This window comes from Lampetra fluviatilis, chromosome 14, assembly GCF_964198595.1.
Source record: "Lampetra fluviatilis chromosome 14, kcLamFluv1.1, whole genome shotgun sequence".
In the NCBI taxonomy this organism is placed as follows: Eukaryota; Metazoa; Chordata; class Hyperoartia; order Petromyzontiformes; family Petromyzontidae; genus Lampetra; species Lampetra fluviatilis.
The window spans coordinates 8,132,008-8,150,270 of NC_136288.1; the positions used below are offsets into that span (position 1 = coordinate 8,132,008).

Below are 18,263 nucleotides of genomic sequence, written 5' to 3' on the forward strand. Positions count from 1 at the left end.
AAAAAGGACGTCATGATATGTTGTGGCCGAAACGTCGTGAGAATTGTATTTTATTATGTTTTATTTTTATTATTTTATTATTTCCCTTCTACGTGACTTTACCGAAAGAACCAAGAAGATGAATCCCTGCAGTCACGAAAGCTTTAAATCGAAATTTATTGAGAACTTTTACCTCTCCACACTGAAATGTGAGATTCTTGGACAATTCATGTGCTTTTTTTCCAACTCGTCCAATGATCAAAACGCTATCCAGAATTCAATTTTATGTTACTCATGAGAAGCGAAATAAATCACCCAGGAATGGCACTGCATAGAGATGCTATTTCCCAACAATGCGTGGGGTCCTTGATTTCACTTGTCTGTATCAGTTGTCAATGTATTACAGCCAGCGAAACATTCCATATGTATATGTGTGTGTATATATAGTTATATACTATGAAAAAAAGGCTATTTGTTTTATGAAGTGAGTTAAAAAAAACTTTGTAGACTATCACCTCTAACCTCTTATCCGAAGATTAACTGTCACCAGATTTGCTTTTGAATGCATCACTATAATTCATTGTGCTAAGTGATATATTTTAGAAGCTTTTAGCAAAAGATAAACTACACGTAAAATTGATTATTTTAAATATATATACATTAATAATAGATGAAGATGTATATTGTTATAAATGTGTGTGTTACAGCACAATATAAAGAGTGGTGTGTAAGAACCAATAAATCATTGACTGGATTTTTAATCTGGTGATATAATTTCAATCGCCAGCAGCAAATAAAAATATTAACTCTTTCTATCATCCCTTCACTGATGAGCGAGTAAATGCAAAGGCTGAAATTAAATGTTCGGCAGTCTGCTTTTCAATTTCATTACTTTAAAAATATGAAACATGTAGAAAAAAATTGGAAATAAAGCGTGATCGCTCGAAAATTATTGCATGCAAAATGCAATGTTTGTTATGTATGCGCCATGGACACGCGATATGTATCAACGTGTCGCTGTAACACATTCCTGCGGAGGGAGCTGGTAGGAACGTTGGGTTGCTCGGTCAATAGCCAGGGTCAACGGCGGCGTGGTGTATTCCGCAAATATGCCCGACTGTGAGGGCTGGCACAAGCCGGCGTGAGTAGGTTAAACGTTGAGTTTTATAAGGGCACCACGGGGTGACCAGCCCCTCCCCACCCAGCCACTCCTCATCTTCCCCACCCAGCCCCTCCCCACCCAGCCCCTCCCCACCCAGCTCCACCCTCCCCCTCCCCACCCTCCCATCCCCACCCAGCCCCTCCCTCCCCAACCAGCCCCTCCCCACCCTCCCCTCTCCACCCAGCTCCACCCCTCCCATTTTTGGATGCACGACGGACGGACGGACACAATCATCCCCTGTGGGCTGGTGGAACCAGGATGTTCCTACCAGTAAGACATCTCATGCCACTTAAATTTTCAGAGTAGGCCCTTGTGATCTGCGATGAGCACATTATTAGAATTGTTCACAACGGATACATTTACATACATGCCCATCCTAAATGTTTTGTTTTCCAATGCCATAAAAGATAATCCATGCCAACATCTCACACGCGTATTTTAAAGGCATTATTCATATTATTAAGGCATATTTATATATCCCTTATCAAGAAGCATGACCAACAGTTTGATCACAATATCTGGACCTATATATGTATGTATTATATTGAACTTCTTTCGCACCGTATGTAGCCAACCGAGCTAATACATGCTTCAAAATTTATTCAATAAAAACAATACAATACAACATGAATAAATTGCCGACCTATTAGCATCTCATTAAATGTTGTTTACAAAATCATAGAGAACTGAATTATGGTCAATATAGAGGCCATCCAACTACGAGAGCAATGTGATTTAAAAAAATCAATTTCCTACATAAATAATATAATCAAGATTCTATTCAAGACATTTCCAGTAGCATAATGCCTAGCTTTCCTAAACTACTGCGAGGCATTTGACTCAGTGGAGACCGATGAAGCAATCGAAGCTCTCACAAACCAAGGCTTAAATATAATGAATACATGGAAAGTAAGCAACCTACTTTTGAATAGGAAAGAGCTACAATGAGGTTGAATGAAGGGACACAATAGAGTCTGTTTTCCGATAACGCCGTACATTTTTATGAAGTGAATTGGATATAATGCGAGGAATGCATTAAGGAACACTTTTTTATAACGCGGATGCGAATTGGATGTAACACGATCGAGTGAACAGAACTATGTCGCGCGAGTCGGAACAAGCGGTTGTACGTCTGCCTCAGCGTAACATCACACAAAACGGGATGCTGCTGGATTCTTCTAGATGCTACCCACGCACCTCAGTCTTTGTTCAGCCTCCATACGCATCTCACATGTTATTCTGGACTGTACTTTACCCTATATTATACAGTACATTGTGTATTATAATGGGATGTTTCCATAACGTGCTGTTCTTCAGGAACACAACTACTGCATCGGAAGAAGAGGAGTGGGACAATGAGCTACGCTCACAACAAAGCTCTTCACAGTGGTACGAGACTATATTGGCAGAACTTTGGAGTGTATACATGAAGACGTAAATAATTCAAATTAGGGGCATGTTGACTGTTAAGGAAAATAAGTGGGCTTGGGGCTGATGGATAAGACTGTCGATAAAGTGACAGCCAAACAAGGACACATGCCCACTGCAGATAGAAATAGCCAATGTCCAGGAGTGAGGTGGATCGGAGTATATAATGATGACGATGTTCATCCAGAAGTGGATAGAACACTATTCCCGATGGCAAAGAGTATGTTACATTTGTTAGCTAAGAGGCCTTCTAGAAAAGCAGTCCACAGTTTCGGAGACACACAAACAATTCACATTGACTCATACTGATCAGCAAACCATGCCAGTCTTGAATGCTCAAAAAGACCACGGATAAATTTGTGAGGTCTTTAGAAGTTATACCGAAATGCGATGCTTGACTTGCAGGTAGTAATAATAATAATATTTATAAGGCACATTTAATCGACGATCTTGAAACAGTAAAACGTTGAAAGTTCGAATTCTGATCAGAGATTGACAACGTGAGTATAGATTGTGGGAAGTCAACAACAGTGGTCGTCCTTTGGAGAAACTGGCCCCTGCCATGGGAACGTGGAATTTTATTGCCAAGGCTCAGGGTCACCGAGAGAGATGAGCACTGTCTCGTTGCTCTTACTCAACACACAGACACTCCGAGGCTTGAGTTTGAGTTTTTTTAAATAAATATACATTTTTTTTATGAATATAAAGATCAGTTTTGCTGAATGATAATTATCATATATTTATTTATAACGATTGGTGACAGCATTAGCAAACAGCCTAAGGCTGTAGAGTCATCACAAAATTGCTCACGAGGGATTGGATAAAATACAATGCCCATTTATGGACAACAAAGGTTATTTCCGTACTAATCAATCGATTACTTTTCCAGAAGAGAAAAATCTATTTGAACAGTGATACAATATTAATGTCCAAAATTAATAGCCCACAATCTCGGTGGAGATATACAAAACATAAAAATATGAATTCAAACTGAGTGAAAAAAGTGCAAAAAAACAGTACAACAACAAATAGCACGCAAAGGAAGACAATTCAAATGGCAACAAATAATGTATGAGACACAAAAACACTTTTGTGTGAAACTTGCACAGCGAATCCTTTTAATAATTTAGTCTTGATGGTAACAAATTGTTGTCAATCAACTGAATCATATTGAGAGCAGAGTTTTTTTTGTTCATGAGTTAAGATTGTTCGGCGATATTTTTACCGGCGACCACATAATAACATCCGGGTATAGTTGGCTGGTCCTGAGACGTCACATGTTATGACATCACATGGCATCATGATGTCAGTATGTCTGTACATGTGACCACGCATTTTTTAAATCTCTTTTCGCCATGTCTCTCTTTTCTCTCGTGTTTGTCGCACTTTAATCTCACTATTCTCTAACTCTTCGTGATGAACAGAATTGGCATTTACTTGACAAAACACCTTGACATAAATACTCTAATTCTCCATCCACGATTCTACGCTTGAAATTTAGTCCGTGCCATAGAGACGCAGCTCCTATACTCACGTAGGTAAAAAATAAAATAAAAATAAGAGTATGGACCCTTGCAGTCACGAAAACTTCAAGTCTAGAATCGGCTTCTATAGTTGGATATCAAGCCACGATGAACAATCCATATCCAAAACCAGTTGTTCCTGCCGCTGCTCATACATTTTAATCCCATAGCTTCCAAATTAAATTTTACTCGATGCTAAACAACCATTGTAACGAACCTGCATGGGAAGGTATATTTTTCAATTCAAATCTGAATAATTTATCTCAAAAACACAGATGTTTCATTATTCCATGTTCCAGAAGGCGCACACTTATCGCTAATATATTTTCAAGATTGCATCGGTGGTCGCATAAAACAGGGCGCAAATACTCGACGAATATCACCATAACTAAAAATTACGCAATTATATTGAAGGCCAACATTTCACACAGCTGTACTATGGGATGTACAATATGTTCAATAATGTATGTTCTCAATGCCAATATTGTGCTCGTTTATTGGTCCAACCTGCAAATCTGTTAAAAGGCGGTTCGCTATTGATGGTACTAACTTACCCCCCATTACCCATACACAAAAAGGTTGAAAAATCTCTGCGTCCCCCCCCCACACTTTACAACGTGAATTATCGAAGTTACCACACACCTACAAATATCCTAAGGATTATATGGGAGCACTGGTCAGATAGGCGTAAGCGAAGACGACGTGAAGGCTGAGAGAGGTGGTGGCAGGCGCTCCATGCCAGCAACTCTCTGTGAAAGGGAGAGCAACTCGATTCAGGTTGTCCTGTACTGGCAAAGTGGTAGTACTGCATGACCACGTCATGGAAGAGCAACCCTAATATTCAATTAAAATAAATAGTAATATGGAGGTGGCTGGTGGTTCAGAGGTCAGAGCACATTGATAACGTCACTTGAGATGCGGGCAGCCAATTGTAATTAAACTGGTTTCTCAACTCACTGCATTAAAAAAAAAACATTTTAAAGTTACGTTTCCTCATAATTTTGATAAATTCCAGCTCTGATAATAATATTTTAAAAAAACTATTTAACTATCCATTGATGAACATTTCCCTCTGTTAAAGGGCAGGTGAAAAATGGCTGCTCCGAATGTGGATAAGAGGTCACTTTAAGGGGCCTTAGAGGCAGTTCTAAAGTATCTCCTTCCATGGACCATTCTATAACCAAAGTTTGAAAAGATTATTTCCCTCATGACATTACACCGATAGCAGAATTGGGATAAAATTGAGGAAACCAAAACTAAATTACAAGAAAATGAGAACATATATATTCAGGCAAGAATATTTATTCTCACCAAGGTTGTTCATATCAATATTACATTTTAATTGGAGAAACAGAAACACGTAAATGGAGAAAGCATGAACCAAATCACATTTTCTCACCACATAGTCATCTTATAGCAATCACTTACATCACCCACCTGAAATTCTTGGAGAATTTAACCGAGGAAGCTTCTAAATTTGGGCTCAAGACAAATATTAAGCAAAGTAAACTCGCATCCAGCAAGTTTGTTAAGCAAAGGAGAATTAAATTTCGATTTAAAGCTTTCGTGACTGCAGGGATTCATCTTCTTGGTTCTTTCGGTAAAGTCACGTAAAAGGGAAATAATAAAATAATAAAAATATAACATCATAAAATAAAATTCTCACGACACAGCCGGCTGCTTGTGTTGTGGCCGAAACGTCGTGACAATTTTATTTTATTATGTTTAATTTTTATAATTTTATTATTTCCCTATTTTTATTATTTTATTATTTCCCTTCTACGTGACTTTACCGAAAAAACCAAAAAGACAAAGGAGAATTGTTGTCGGAGTGATGCGACTGTAAAACAAAATATAATCTGGACACTTGGGACATTTATTGATGGGGCACTGACATCAAAATAATCAAATGGAGAGGACAATAGGATGAGAATTGCTGTGTAAAAAATACCAATGTAGCCTAGCAAATACAATTTTCAATGAGTGTTGTGCGTATTACCTGCTGAGAAATGCAGTTCACAAACTTGGACAGCGACAAAGAAAATCGAACGAATTATTAAAGTAGACCAAAAACAAGCGGAGGGATGCATGCTCGAACTACACCGAGAGACGCAAAATAAAAAGCGTGGCTCAGAGAACAAAGTCTAAACGAGAAGCAAAATATTTGCTCTGAATGAAAGTGCGCCTGTGCAGGACACATTGTTACATGGGATGATGACTTCAGATTGGTTATTGAATCCCAGCCAAAGGAGAGATCAATTGCAAAACCATAAGTAGACCTTCCCTGACTGGAAGAGGCACATGCAAGAAACAGCCACAGTGGAAAAACCTCATGTTGCTCAAAGGGAAACTTTTGAGAAAACGTGGAATCTAAGGGGCATATGGATTCATCGAACAATCAGTTAAAATGCATTTTCACGTGTACCAAACATGCATATGTAAGGGACGTTATTAATTATATATTTTGGTCATTACCCACCAGCTAATGGCTGTTCTGGGACGATCTTGATTGATCGGGTGGAACAGCCACGAAAGATCGATGGGTTGTTGGAGCAACGAACATTGGATAGGCGAGGGGATTTAGAGGGGGGTTTTGGCAGGAGTTTAGTTCAAGTTGCAACGGCTGAGAGAAGGTTCTAAAAGGAGGGGGCGTTAGAGAATATAAATCGCTTGAGAGGAGAGCTCGCAGTCTGTTGAAGAGCTCCCTATGGGTAGGTAGCCTGCTGATGGTGTAAGCTGTGAAGAAGTGTGAACAAAGCCGACCTCCAGAAAACCCCTTCTCACGTGTGCTGGACTCTACTACACAGAGAAGAATCGATGTGGCTTGTATTGCCTTCACCTGACCCGTGTTGCCACCAGTGGTGAATGCATTCGTCGCGAAATGTATAGCGCTCGCACAACGCCCATTCGCTATAACGCGGTGCTTCTATTCGGAGCCACTATTCACACATCGCGGACCACGCTCCGTTATAACGCGGAATGCGCACCATTATAATGTGGAACGGCACACCGTTATAATGCAAAATGGCGCACCGCTATGATGTGCACCGTTATAACACAGCGTGGTCGATGACCTATTTTCTTGGGCTGAATGATACAGTAACGCGTCGACGTGCCCTCAGTTATTTCTCCCGCCATCTTACTGTGTGTGGTGTGTACATCGTATCTCGCCAAAGTGTATCGTTCCTTATTGTTGAGGAAACTATTAACTTCTCGCGTTTTACGCTTCACGCGCCACTTTTTAGGTAGGCATCTACGACCGTGTTAAAACGAGGACGACCTTCTACCGACTTTTTTGTCATTTTATTGCACCCTCCAATGTTGACAACTCACTGAATCGCCAAGAACAACAACAACAACAACCCACATGGCGCAGGGAAACAAAACGAATCTAAGTCGGCGAACTACCCTCCATTGGCTGTATGGGGAGCATGCGGAGTGGAATGCAGCTGAACCGGCTGCACTCAACGGCCTTCCACTCCACGTGAACACGACTGTGAACACGACTGCAGGAGCCTCTCGCTGCCTCCACACAAGGCAGTCCAAACTCACCCCGAGCCCCATCCATCCAAGCACGAGTACATTACACTGTGTAACAAATTTTTATTTATTTTTTGTTCCTGGGGAGTAAGTGTTTTTTCTAATTGCTGATGCCTCAAAGGTGCAGAAGATGGCTATTATTCCCCACAAACTTTGCGTTTGTGACCAGGACATTGATATTTAGAACTTTACCTATTTTCAATGAGAAAACGGGCGAATTTGTCTTTTCGTTCACGTAAAGTCAGAAAAAAAACATATGAATCTAAATTAACATGTATATATACTAAAGTAATACAAAAATTACTACAAAAGATTTAGACACCAAGGCGCACTACCACAGGCGGGACTGGCCACAGCGGACCGAGTTCTATTTGGGGAGCAACAACGTCAAGTGGGAGCCACTGGTGGACCCCTGGAAGGTGCTGATGCCACCACTGCACATCAAATTGGGCCTCATGAAACAATTTGTCAGAGCTGTAGATAAGGAGTCGGCAGCCTTCAAGTACCTTCAAGACTTTTTCCCTAAGCTGTCTGAGGCAAAGGTCAAAGCCGGTGTCTTCATCGGACCACAGATAAAGAAGATCCTGGAGTGCAATGAATTCCCAAGAAGCTCACTAGTAAGGCGAAAGCGGCTTAAAACAGCTTTGTCGCAGTGGTTCGTGGCTTCCTGGGCAATCGCAAGGTCGAAAACTATGTGGCGATGGTTGAGACTCTGATGAAGAACTACGGCACAATGGGCTGTAGGATGTCTTTCAAAGTCCATATTGTTGATGCTCATCTTGATACATTCAAGAAGAACATGGGAGCGTACTCGGAGGAGCAAGGCGAGCGCTTCCACCAGAATATACCGGGCTTTGAATGCCGCTCCCAAGGACAGTATAACGAGAACATGATGGGAGACTACATTTGGGGGCTGATTCGTGAAAGTGATTTACAGTATAATCGTAAATCTTGAAAAACTACTCATTAATCTTTTGTCGTAATTGTTGTATTACTTTAGTATAAACATGTGTTAATTTTGATTCATATGTTTTTTTTTCTGACTTTATGTGAAGTAAAACACACAAATTCGCCAGTTTTCTCATTGAAAATAGGTAAATTTCAAAATATCACTGTCCTGGTCACAAAAACAAAGTTTGTGGGGAATAGTAGCCATTTTCTATACTTTTTAGGCATAAGCAATTACGAAATAACACTTACTACCCAGGAACAAAATTTGTGTTACATAGTGTTATCAATAATTATTCTCCCCTCCCGACTCCCGCACTGGCAGTGGCCAATATAAGCACAAGAGGCTCTGCAATGCACTAATTACTTCTGTAACGTAATTACCGACTTAATGTAATCCATGTCCAATGCGAAAGCACGGCTTGCATTCGTACAATTTGTGCGTCTTTCGAGTTAATTGGATGTTCTTATTGACTTTGTAGTCCATAAAAAAACCTAAAAACTGCTCTCGCCAATGGGAATGTGCTCATCTCTGCTGCTGCTGAGTCAATGGTGGAAATTCCACTTTGCCAGGACCAGTCTCTCCATAGGACAGCCACTGTTGAGTTTCCCATAGAGTGGTCCTTATTTTAACAATCCTGGGTTGGCTATGATATACGTTGACCCCCACCAGGAATTTGAATTCGCACCCTTCCTAGTAAGAGTCCAACACTTTTCCTCCGTGCCACCCTGCCGATTAGTTTAACACTTCGAGCATTGCAAAATTTACGTTTGGTATTGTTTTTTTAAGCCACTGACCAAATCACATTGAATGCCCGAAAAAATATCTGGCCAGGTCTCAGAAGCTAAGCAGGGTTTGATAATACAGGGTGCTTAGAAAAAATGTTAACACTTATATGGGACTATCGTTTATTATTGAAAAACGGATAATACACTGTAACATTATGACGCATGTATGTTAATAGCTTCAAAAAGTCAAAGAGTCTCCACTTGTTCGCCATCATTGTCACCACATACCTGTAATCTTCTCCAGGTGGTCTCCAGAGCCCAGGGGGCCATTTCTTGTGGTATTGTTGCAAATTCTCAGAAGTGTTAAAAACATTTGAAGCATCCTGTATTTTGATGGTGATCGTACTTGGATGGGAGACCACCATACACGATTGGGTCATTATAGACCTCAGGACTATGTGGTGGCAGCATAGGACAGTTCAGAAAAAAACAATTTGTACTGAAAACTATTTTAATATTTTTATTTTACCAGGTAAGGCCCACTGAGCTATGTAGCTCTTTTTCAGAAATGACCTGGCCACAAATTATAGATCAGCCAAGTGGCTTATCGTGTGGAAATATATTGTAGCCAAATGCTATGAACACATGTTTCTAAATGTGGAACAGAAAACCAGAGGAGCCGGAGAAAAATCCACGCGACTCCAGGGAGAACATGCAAATTCCAAATATACAGGCATCAGAGTCGGGGTAGAAACCCACAAAATACTGCATACCAGGTGAGGTATTTGACATCTCGCCACAATGTACCCGTACTTTGCTTCTCCACTCACACATATATGTTCCCCACCTTCACAAACCCAGACTGACTGGCTTGATGAAGTATCATATAATATAATCCCACGACCCGTTTGATTGCGGATTTACAAATGGCAGTGTAGAGCATGTAAACATGATTTTTAGTGCATACATTCGCTGTTATCATCATAAATCGTGGTTATTATCAAAAATGGTGGTGCTATGAAGAATCTGATTCCGACGTAGGAATGTTGAATTTCCACCACTGGCTTTGGCTCATGCCTCACAGAGATGAGAACTGCCCATTCATTGAGTATGAAGATATGTTGACTCTGTGATTAGTATTTGGTAGAAGTTTATTTTTATTCAGCATACACTTATATAGAAGGCAAGTACTGACCCGTTTCCAAATTCCAGTCCGTTTCAAGGCAGCGAAATGCAAAAATTTGGCCTATAACTTATACATCAAAAATGTTTTTGCCTTCCATGTCTCCATGAGTGGCAATCGTCCAAAACATTATTTTGTACATATTTCATTTCGAAGGTCGACCCATCATCGCGATGCAATAAGCGTGGAGGATATTAGTACCACTCTATTGCACGTCAAACGTGGTCGTGATGTGAAAAGAGTGGGCCCTTACCGGGGGAATGTGGAACTTCAACCGCTGGCTCGGAGCCGTAAAAAGTACAAGAGCGCATTTAGAATTCACTACATTGCAAGGCATTGTTTAGTCACTGACCATGGCGGTCGGGTATTTTCCGTGCGTAGTTTTGGCAGCGTTTTCCTGTCGAGTTTGCGCAACTCGAGATTAAATTGGATGTAGGGTGAGCAACGTCTGGCCAGGTCAGAATCTCGTGTGTCCTTAACAGAGGGCTCGTAGTAGCAGCAGCAGCAGTAAATCACCAGCGTTGTTCCAGTGTATTGGCAGTGTTTTTACAACGTAATCGACTAGCTGCAAAGCACCTCGTCCTGTGAGAGGCAGTTATTTTATTTCTTACTTCTAATTTAACTCCATTTGATGACAAAATATATACGTTAAAGGGTCGACACTCCATTGCTTTTTAGTTTAAATCACTGTGTTTAATTTATCCAGACGAGAGGCCTTGTGACCAGGGTTTAGAGTATTTGGCTGCTATAAATTTCCACACAAGCCACTTCGTTGAGCTATCATTTGTGGCCAGGTCGCTTCTGAAAAAGAGCTATGCAGCTCAGTGGGCCTTACCTGGTAAAACATAGTTTAGTAGTTTGACTTGAAATAAATACATGATGCTGATGATGAGACCCAGAAGGTCAAAACATGTCTTCGTGAAACAAAATATATCTTATTTTTTTTCCCTATAATGTATATGTCTTGCTGTTTTGTGGACTTTGGCGATGCCGCGCCATTTGGATTCTTCAAAAAATAAAAATTGCATCCGCTGGCATTAATGAGTCGGTGGTGTTGTGGGTGGTGGCTCTCGTGAGACTGTGTAGCAGCTACTTAACCTCAGGTGTTGACGGACTCGGTGACACCACTGGGAGCTCAGTTGTGGATATTTTACTAATGTGGGATTCTGGGTTATGACACTAGCAAACAAAAGGCCACTTTACCGGCATATGTACTCACCTGAGTGTAATGTACAACATAGCACCAGGCATAGGTTCCCTGGTGGTCTACTCGTAATGCAGAAATAAAATGTCTTGTACCAGAGTTGATAATAAAAATAAAATCTAAAAGCTATGAATGTGTAAAGAGCACTTTAACAATCCATATAAAACACCATTACACGACACTAAATCTGTTTTGCAACGACACTCAAACAATAATTAATTTATAAGCAAAGGCACAAATATTAAATCATCAAAGCATGTGTTGAAATTGGCCATCGTGTTCTTTCACTCGCATGTACCACATGCGCGGCAAGAAGCGCAATGCGCGCAATCACCCATGGCGTATGCATCATCGCAGTGTGCGGTCATTCCGCCTGCAATTCAACACCGAATCACGAACCGTACTACATTACGCCACGGCCATAACGCAACAGCCAGAAAGCATTGTCTTGCCGAGTGGAAACATTAGACCCAATTCATGGCACTTGCACTTAAAACAATGTCTCCTTATTGATATTTTAAAATCAACCTTGACATGAAATTAATGAGAGACCCAGGAGAGCGAAATACCGTCCTGGAACATGACTCCACTGCACAGAAGATCGGGACATCTCCGCCCATTGGATCTGCGAGCTCTTGCAATTGTAACGGCGTTCGTCAACACAAAACAAGGACGCAGAATCCCCCTTTCTGGCATTTCGGAGCTTTGCACCACGCTGCAGAAGTCAGTATTGGCGCATCGTTGCGATCACGTTGCCAAGGGCAAGAGCCGGTAATCCAAGTGTTATTACTCTCTTTGAGTGTTACTAATCATGGGCCCGGTTGATTGTGTTTTACAATTACTTTTTTTTACATTTACAAATGTATTAAACATGTCCAGGGGGATAATTGCATCGGCAGCTTTGGTCTACACAAGGACAGCATCGACCAAATCATTTAAATCGTGCATGCAAAGTCGAAAACCATAATACTCTATAAGAATGGTAAAGCTAAGGCTTGAATCAATTTAATATGTTAATCTGAAGAAGGTATAATCAAATTAGCCAGATTGTGTTACGATCAAAATGCCAAATACTATATGCAATTGTCCCAGCGCTTCTAACCCCTCCTGTAATCAACGAACAAACGTATTCTTTTTTTAAACAGTAACTTTGACATCAATGTCTAAATTGCACCAAGTATTGGAAGAGAAAATAGTGAATGCGAGGTTTGCATTTTATTTTCAGAAAGCGTCTCTTATTAACATAGGCGCGCCCTTAAACCGGATATAAACAGCAAGTAAAGGGAAGTGTTTAAGACATGCTGATTAACTTAGTGGTACAGTACTGGAGTGCGGCATTATCAGAAGTGTATTGCCAAAGGCCGTCTCTATACATGACAAGGTTAGGCTGGAGGAATGGTCCTTGTCTGCTCTCCTAAAACTTGACGGTTCAATCTTGCTCTCAAATCCACACTTCTCTCCCTCTCCCACTTTTTATTTATTGCACAATGACCTCCCCCGCTTCCACCCCCTCAGTCATAACCTTCGTATCAAATATTCAAGAGGCTAATGCGGTCACTGCCGGACCCTCCTGTTACTTGAATGCATATCCATCCAGATGCACGCGTCGCGAATCGATGCTCATGCCCGTGCGTGCGGCGAGTCCGCGTCTAGCTGTGCGAGCTTCGCTTGCGTTGCCAAATGCAGTCGGCCGGACCACGCGCAGCCGATCATGCAGAAAGCACATTCCAGCCTCGCAAATACAAAGATACCCCATGTAGGCGACATAGGCCGTGGGAATAAGTGCTGCGAGCGAGCACCTATGAATGCCAGCACCATGCCCGGCCGCCTTTGTCTCACCATGCTGATGTTTACACACTGCCCCAGGTACTCATTTAAGGTTGAGTCGGCCTAGAACTGTTTCAGATATTGACCACTAATGTTGGTCGTGGCCAGGAATCGAACATAGGCCGCCGGGTTTGTTGCCCGGCGCGCTAGCCGCTAGGCCACCACCGCGCCCTCTTCATCGTCCCGATTCAGAATCGGGAACCAGAATCTTGATTTAGACTGGAGAAATCCGATGCGTCATGAAGCTCTTTTTCACAACCGGGGTGGGGCAGCGATCTTGGCCACGTGATGGAGGGTGGGGGGGGGGCACGGGTTCAGCAGCAAGCAGCAGCAGCCTCCAATCTGAGAGCGAGCAGCATCACGGGGCCGTCGGCCGCTTGACGGCCCCGTGCTGCTGCCTCGACGGCAACGACGCCGACGTGGCGGCGGTGGCGGCGCCGCAGTCGTCCTTGGCGACGCTGCCGTTGCAGCCGCCCACGGGAGTGTTCGCGGGGAGCAGTCGCACGAGCGAGTGGACCTTCGCGGCGTAGAAGTCGCGCAGGTTGCGCGAGTGCAGCTCCTCGGCGTCCACGTCGCCGTCGTCCTCCGAGCCGTCGCAGGTGCTGACGCCCATCTCCATGGCTTTCTGGATGCGGTAGTACTTGGTGAACTTGTTGAAGATGATGGTGATGGGCAGCGCCACCACGATGATGCCGCACATGATGCACGCGGTGGCCATGAGCTTGCCTGGCACGGTGACGGGCACCGTGTCGCCGTAGCCCACCGTAGTCATGCTGATGGTGGCCCACCACCAGCACGTGGGGATGTCGCTCAGCTCCGAGCCTTCGTCGTCCTTCTCCACGGCGTACGTGAGCACCGAGAAGATGGAGATGCCCACGGAGAGGAAGAGTAGCAGGAGGCCCACCTCCTCGTAGCTGTGCTTGAGCGTGGTGCCCAGCGAACGCAAGCCGGTCGAGTGGCGCGCCAGCTTGAGGATCCTGAAGATGCGCGCCAGCCTCAGCACCTGCACCACCTGGCCGAGGTTGTGCAGCTCGCCGCCGCTCTCGAGCACCGAGTCCACCACCAGGGTGATGTAGAAGGGCAGGATGGACACGAAGTCGATAATGTTGAGTGGGTTCTGGGAGAAGCCCCTCATGTTGGGCGTGACGAGGAAGCGCACCAGGAACTCGGAGGTGAACCACGCGATGCAGAAACACTCAACGGCCATGAGAGTCGGGTCTTCGAGCTCCTTGCCGTTGGCGTCGAAGAGCTGGAACTCGGGTGTGCTGTTTATGCACATGGTGATGATGGAGATGACGACCGTGGCCAGTGAGGTGGCCGCGAAGACCTTCGAGGACAGTGAGAACCCGGGGTTCTCCAGCAGAAGCCACAGGCGCTTGCGATGCTGCCCGCACCGCTGGTGCTCGAATCGCTTGGCGTCTGCCTGTAGGAGGCACATGTCCTCGAAGCTGGAGGCCTCCGAGCTCTCCTCGCTCTTCTCTTCCGAGTCCCTGTCCGCGTAGTCCTCCATGCGCTCGTGGTACCTGTAGCTGCAGCAGGAGTCGATGAAGAACTCGTGGATGCCCCAGTAGGCGATCTCCTGGCTGAAGGAGTGCGCGCACACCTCGGCCATCACGTGCAGCTTGCCCGTGCGGTAGAAGTTGAGGACGTAGCGGAACAAGCCCGGGCTGCGGTCGAAGTAGAACTCGTCGCGGGCCGCGTCGTAGTCGTCGCACATCTCCAGGACGGCCTCCCGCGAGTGGCGGCGGCAGTTCGCGAGGAGGGCGAGCCGCGTCTGTGGGAAGCGGAGCAGCACCGCGTGCCGCAGCGTCCGCTTCAACCCCCCGACGTTGACGTGGATGACGAGACCCTCCTGGGAGTCGTCCTCCGTGCCGTGGAGCAGCTCTTCCTCCTGGTCGCCCAGCTCGCCCAGCTCCCCAAGTTCAGGGGGGCTCGCGGAACTTTGTCCCGGTGGCATCGCAGCGGCCCCAACGTTGCGCGTCTGTGGAAGGGGGCGCGGGAAAAGTCGTGCCGGTCAAGCACAGCCCCGAGCTGCCGAATCAAAGAAATATCGGTGTGCAAGAGTCGTTAGTCGAGGATAATGCGTCCGTGGCGTTCTACCTGCGCCGATTTGCATTTCCGTAGAGCAGCTGTCGAAGAGAATGGCACAAGGTACAGCATTAGCTGCGTGGACGCCGCCTGGCATTTCCGTGCACGCAATCGCCACCGTGAGTCCGAGTGTGCCTTGACGGTGCTGTCTCTCCTTCTCTCTCTCTCGGCAAAGTTAGGTTTCACACAACTGAGACGTCAATGTTTTATGAGAGTAACAGAGCGGCACAGAAATTGTAACCCTTACCCTACAGGACAAAACATCGTACGCATGCTCGGTCCCGATTGGATTTCATGTTCATGTTTAGTTAATGCAAACCAACAGGTAAAAGGATACCTCGGAATACGTGACGTGGCGCGGAGATAGCGTGAGCGTGGCACGAATCTCTTCAAATATTGGCGAACATGCAAACCGGCAATGCAATATTATAACTGATTTGAACAAATAATAACATACTCAGCGACAGCCAGCACACGGCACGCAAATATAATCTGGCTGGGAATTCCAGACCAGGAGAAAATGATCGGAGAGTCATAGCAACATACCGTTCGGCGTATCCTGGGCCTCCACCTTCGTGGGTGCACTGAACACGCACAGCAGGTATATCCATGTGAATATGCAGGATGAATGAGAACCCTCACATAGGGTAAAATAGCCGAAGCAAGTGTGAGCTTTTGTGGCGTTGAAAACACTTTCAACAAGCGCTTCTTAAAACTTTACGACACTTTATAATCGACGAAGTCAGTGAACACCTCTTCACGGCTGGCTTACAAAAGTCGTTTTTCTCCCCAACGCCAATGCTGAACACAACGCCGCTGGTATTATTCGCTTTCCTACTGCAGAGTCTGCCAAGCGGATGATCATACAAGGTCCATTCCTAGTTGACAATGGTCTCAAAAGCTCAAACGAGCAATGGTGCGGTGCGCATCCCCGTTGGAAGGACGGCCCCAGACGAACGGTGGGAATTCCACATTACTATGACGGGACGGACAGGGAGTCCAAGCCCCCCCCACCCCCTTTCACTTTATTATGTCCAAGTCAACTAATGTCGGCGGTACGTTCCTCTTTCATGTCAGAATCAGAATATTTATGTATTTACACTGGATGAATTTGATGAGCCGTGAAGCTATTTTTCACAGATGTCCAGTCGGGACGGGTGAGCGAGTTTAATCAACAGACAATACAAGAAAGGGCACGTATGTTGAACTTAGTTCGCACCGTAACGTAGCCAACCGTGCCCATCGAATGTGCCGAGGAAGCACAACAAACTACCCACGCAAAAAAGCCGTTCTAAATAAATTAGCTTTCAATCTGGATTTAAAAGTGCATAGCTCCAGTGGCTTCCTGACATTGGAACGAAGAGCATTGCAGACGGTCGCAGATGCGCATCTGAAAGCGTGCGATGCGGTGACCGCCTTTGTTCGATGGTTAGCCAAAAGCTGCCTGCGAATATGACCAAAGTTCTCGTGATGATTTATGATCTTTGACGAGATCAGCAATGTCGTGTTGTTCATTTGTGACAAGCACTCTGTGTGTAATGAGCGAGACCTCATAATGCATTCGGAGTAAGGTAGAGAAGAGTTAAGAAAGTTAATCAAAACATATATATACAGATATACAGTACAATGGAAGTTCAAATTGGACTCGTACATACATTTTCGCAGCGAAACAACAATACAAGACAATTACCAAGACAAAATAAAGTCGTTCGCATTACATTGCACTCCATAATTTAGTAATCGATACTATGGGCAAGGTTCGTCGTTCCAAATCGCCTCTTCTGGCTTAGTGGGCAGAGCACCACAGCAACGATGCACGGCAGAGCAAAGTCGATGCCATCGCTACTCAATCTGCGAAGTGTTTAACATGTGTGTTCAACACGAAGGGGTGGGTGGCCAACACCACGCCCGGCCGCCTTTGTCTCCCCAGTGGTGATGTTCACACACTGCACAGTACAGTCGTCCGAGGCTGAGTCGACCTAGGGGAGGCCCAGAACCGGTTCAGATAATCATCGCTGGTGTTGGCCGTTAACTCGGGTGGCCGGGTTCGTAGCGCGGCGCGCTAACCGCTACACTACCGCTCCCCGCGTGTCACACACACACACCCTTTCAAACAAGGTCACACTACGACAGTCATTCAACGAGCTCCACGCGATTGTAGCGACTCGCAAAGGGACGGCGAGAGAAGGGTTGCACGACAGCGCGGCGACATACTCACCTCGCCGGCAACACTCCTTGCAAACTCGCCCAAGTGTCCCGAATGGAATGCCCGCCTGGAGCTGACCGAGCCGACTAAACGACGCGTGCTTGCCCGCGGCTCGCTATTTTCGCACGCTTTTGCCGTGGGATGATTCGTGCACATGCGGTCGATTGGGTGAGGATGGCTGTCATGCACGTGGAAGGATGCTGCAGCTTTGTCGTATATCCCTCGTTGCTTGCCGGAGTCATCGAAGCCAGGGCACGGTGCGGAACTTACTTCATTCTTGCAATATTCACCATCATCATCATCGTCGTAACTACCCTCAGGCTCATCTCATCTGTATAGCAGCCTCCTCCTGCCCCGTGACGTCTCGAGCCCCGCTTCTTGGACTCTCCTCCTGCTCACGATGTGACATCGGCTGGGGGCGTGCGTGCGTGTGTGTGCGCGTGTGT

At 44.9% G+C, this 18,263-nt stretch overlaps 1 protein-coding gene across 3 annotated transcripts; it reads right to left on the minus strand.

Moving 5' to 3' along the window:
• Window positions 1-13,828: 13,828 nt before the first annotated feature.
• LOC144935738 (delayed-rectifier potassium channel regulatory subunit KCNS2-like) lies at window positions 13,829-17,885 on the minus strand. Of its 3 annotated transcripts, none has more exons than XM_078862481.1 (2): window positions 17,830-17,840; window positions 13,829-15,504 (listed from the first exon to the last, which is right to left on the minus strand). In XM_078862481.1, exon 2 carries the CDS (start codon window positions 15,478-15,480, stop codon window positions 13,882-13,884), a length of 1,599 nt encoding a protein of 532 aa, XP_078718607.1. In that variant the 5' UTR covers window positions 15,481-15,504; window positions 17,830-17,840; the 3' UTR covers window positions 13,829-13,881. The 3 variants fall into 3 exon arrangements, 2 of the variants coding, with proteins under 2 accessions (XP_078718607.1, XP_078718608.1); XM_078862482.1 differs by lacking the exon at window positions 17,830-17,840 and adding an exon at window positions 15,624-15,632; XR_013637338.1 differs by lacking the exon at window positions 13,829-15,504 and adding an exon at window positions 16,158-16,195 and having other exon boundaries at window positions 17,830-17,885.
• Between the last annotated feature and the right edge of the window lie 378 nt (window positions 17,886-18,263).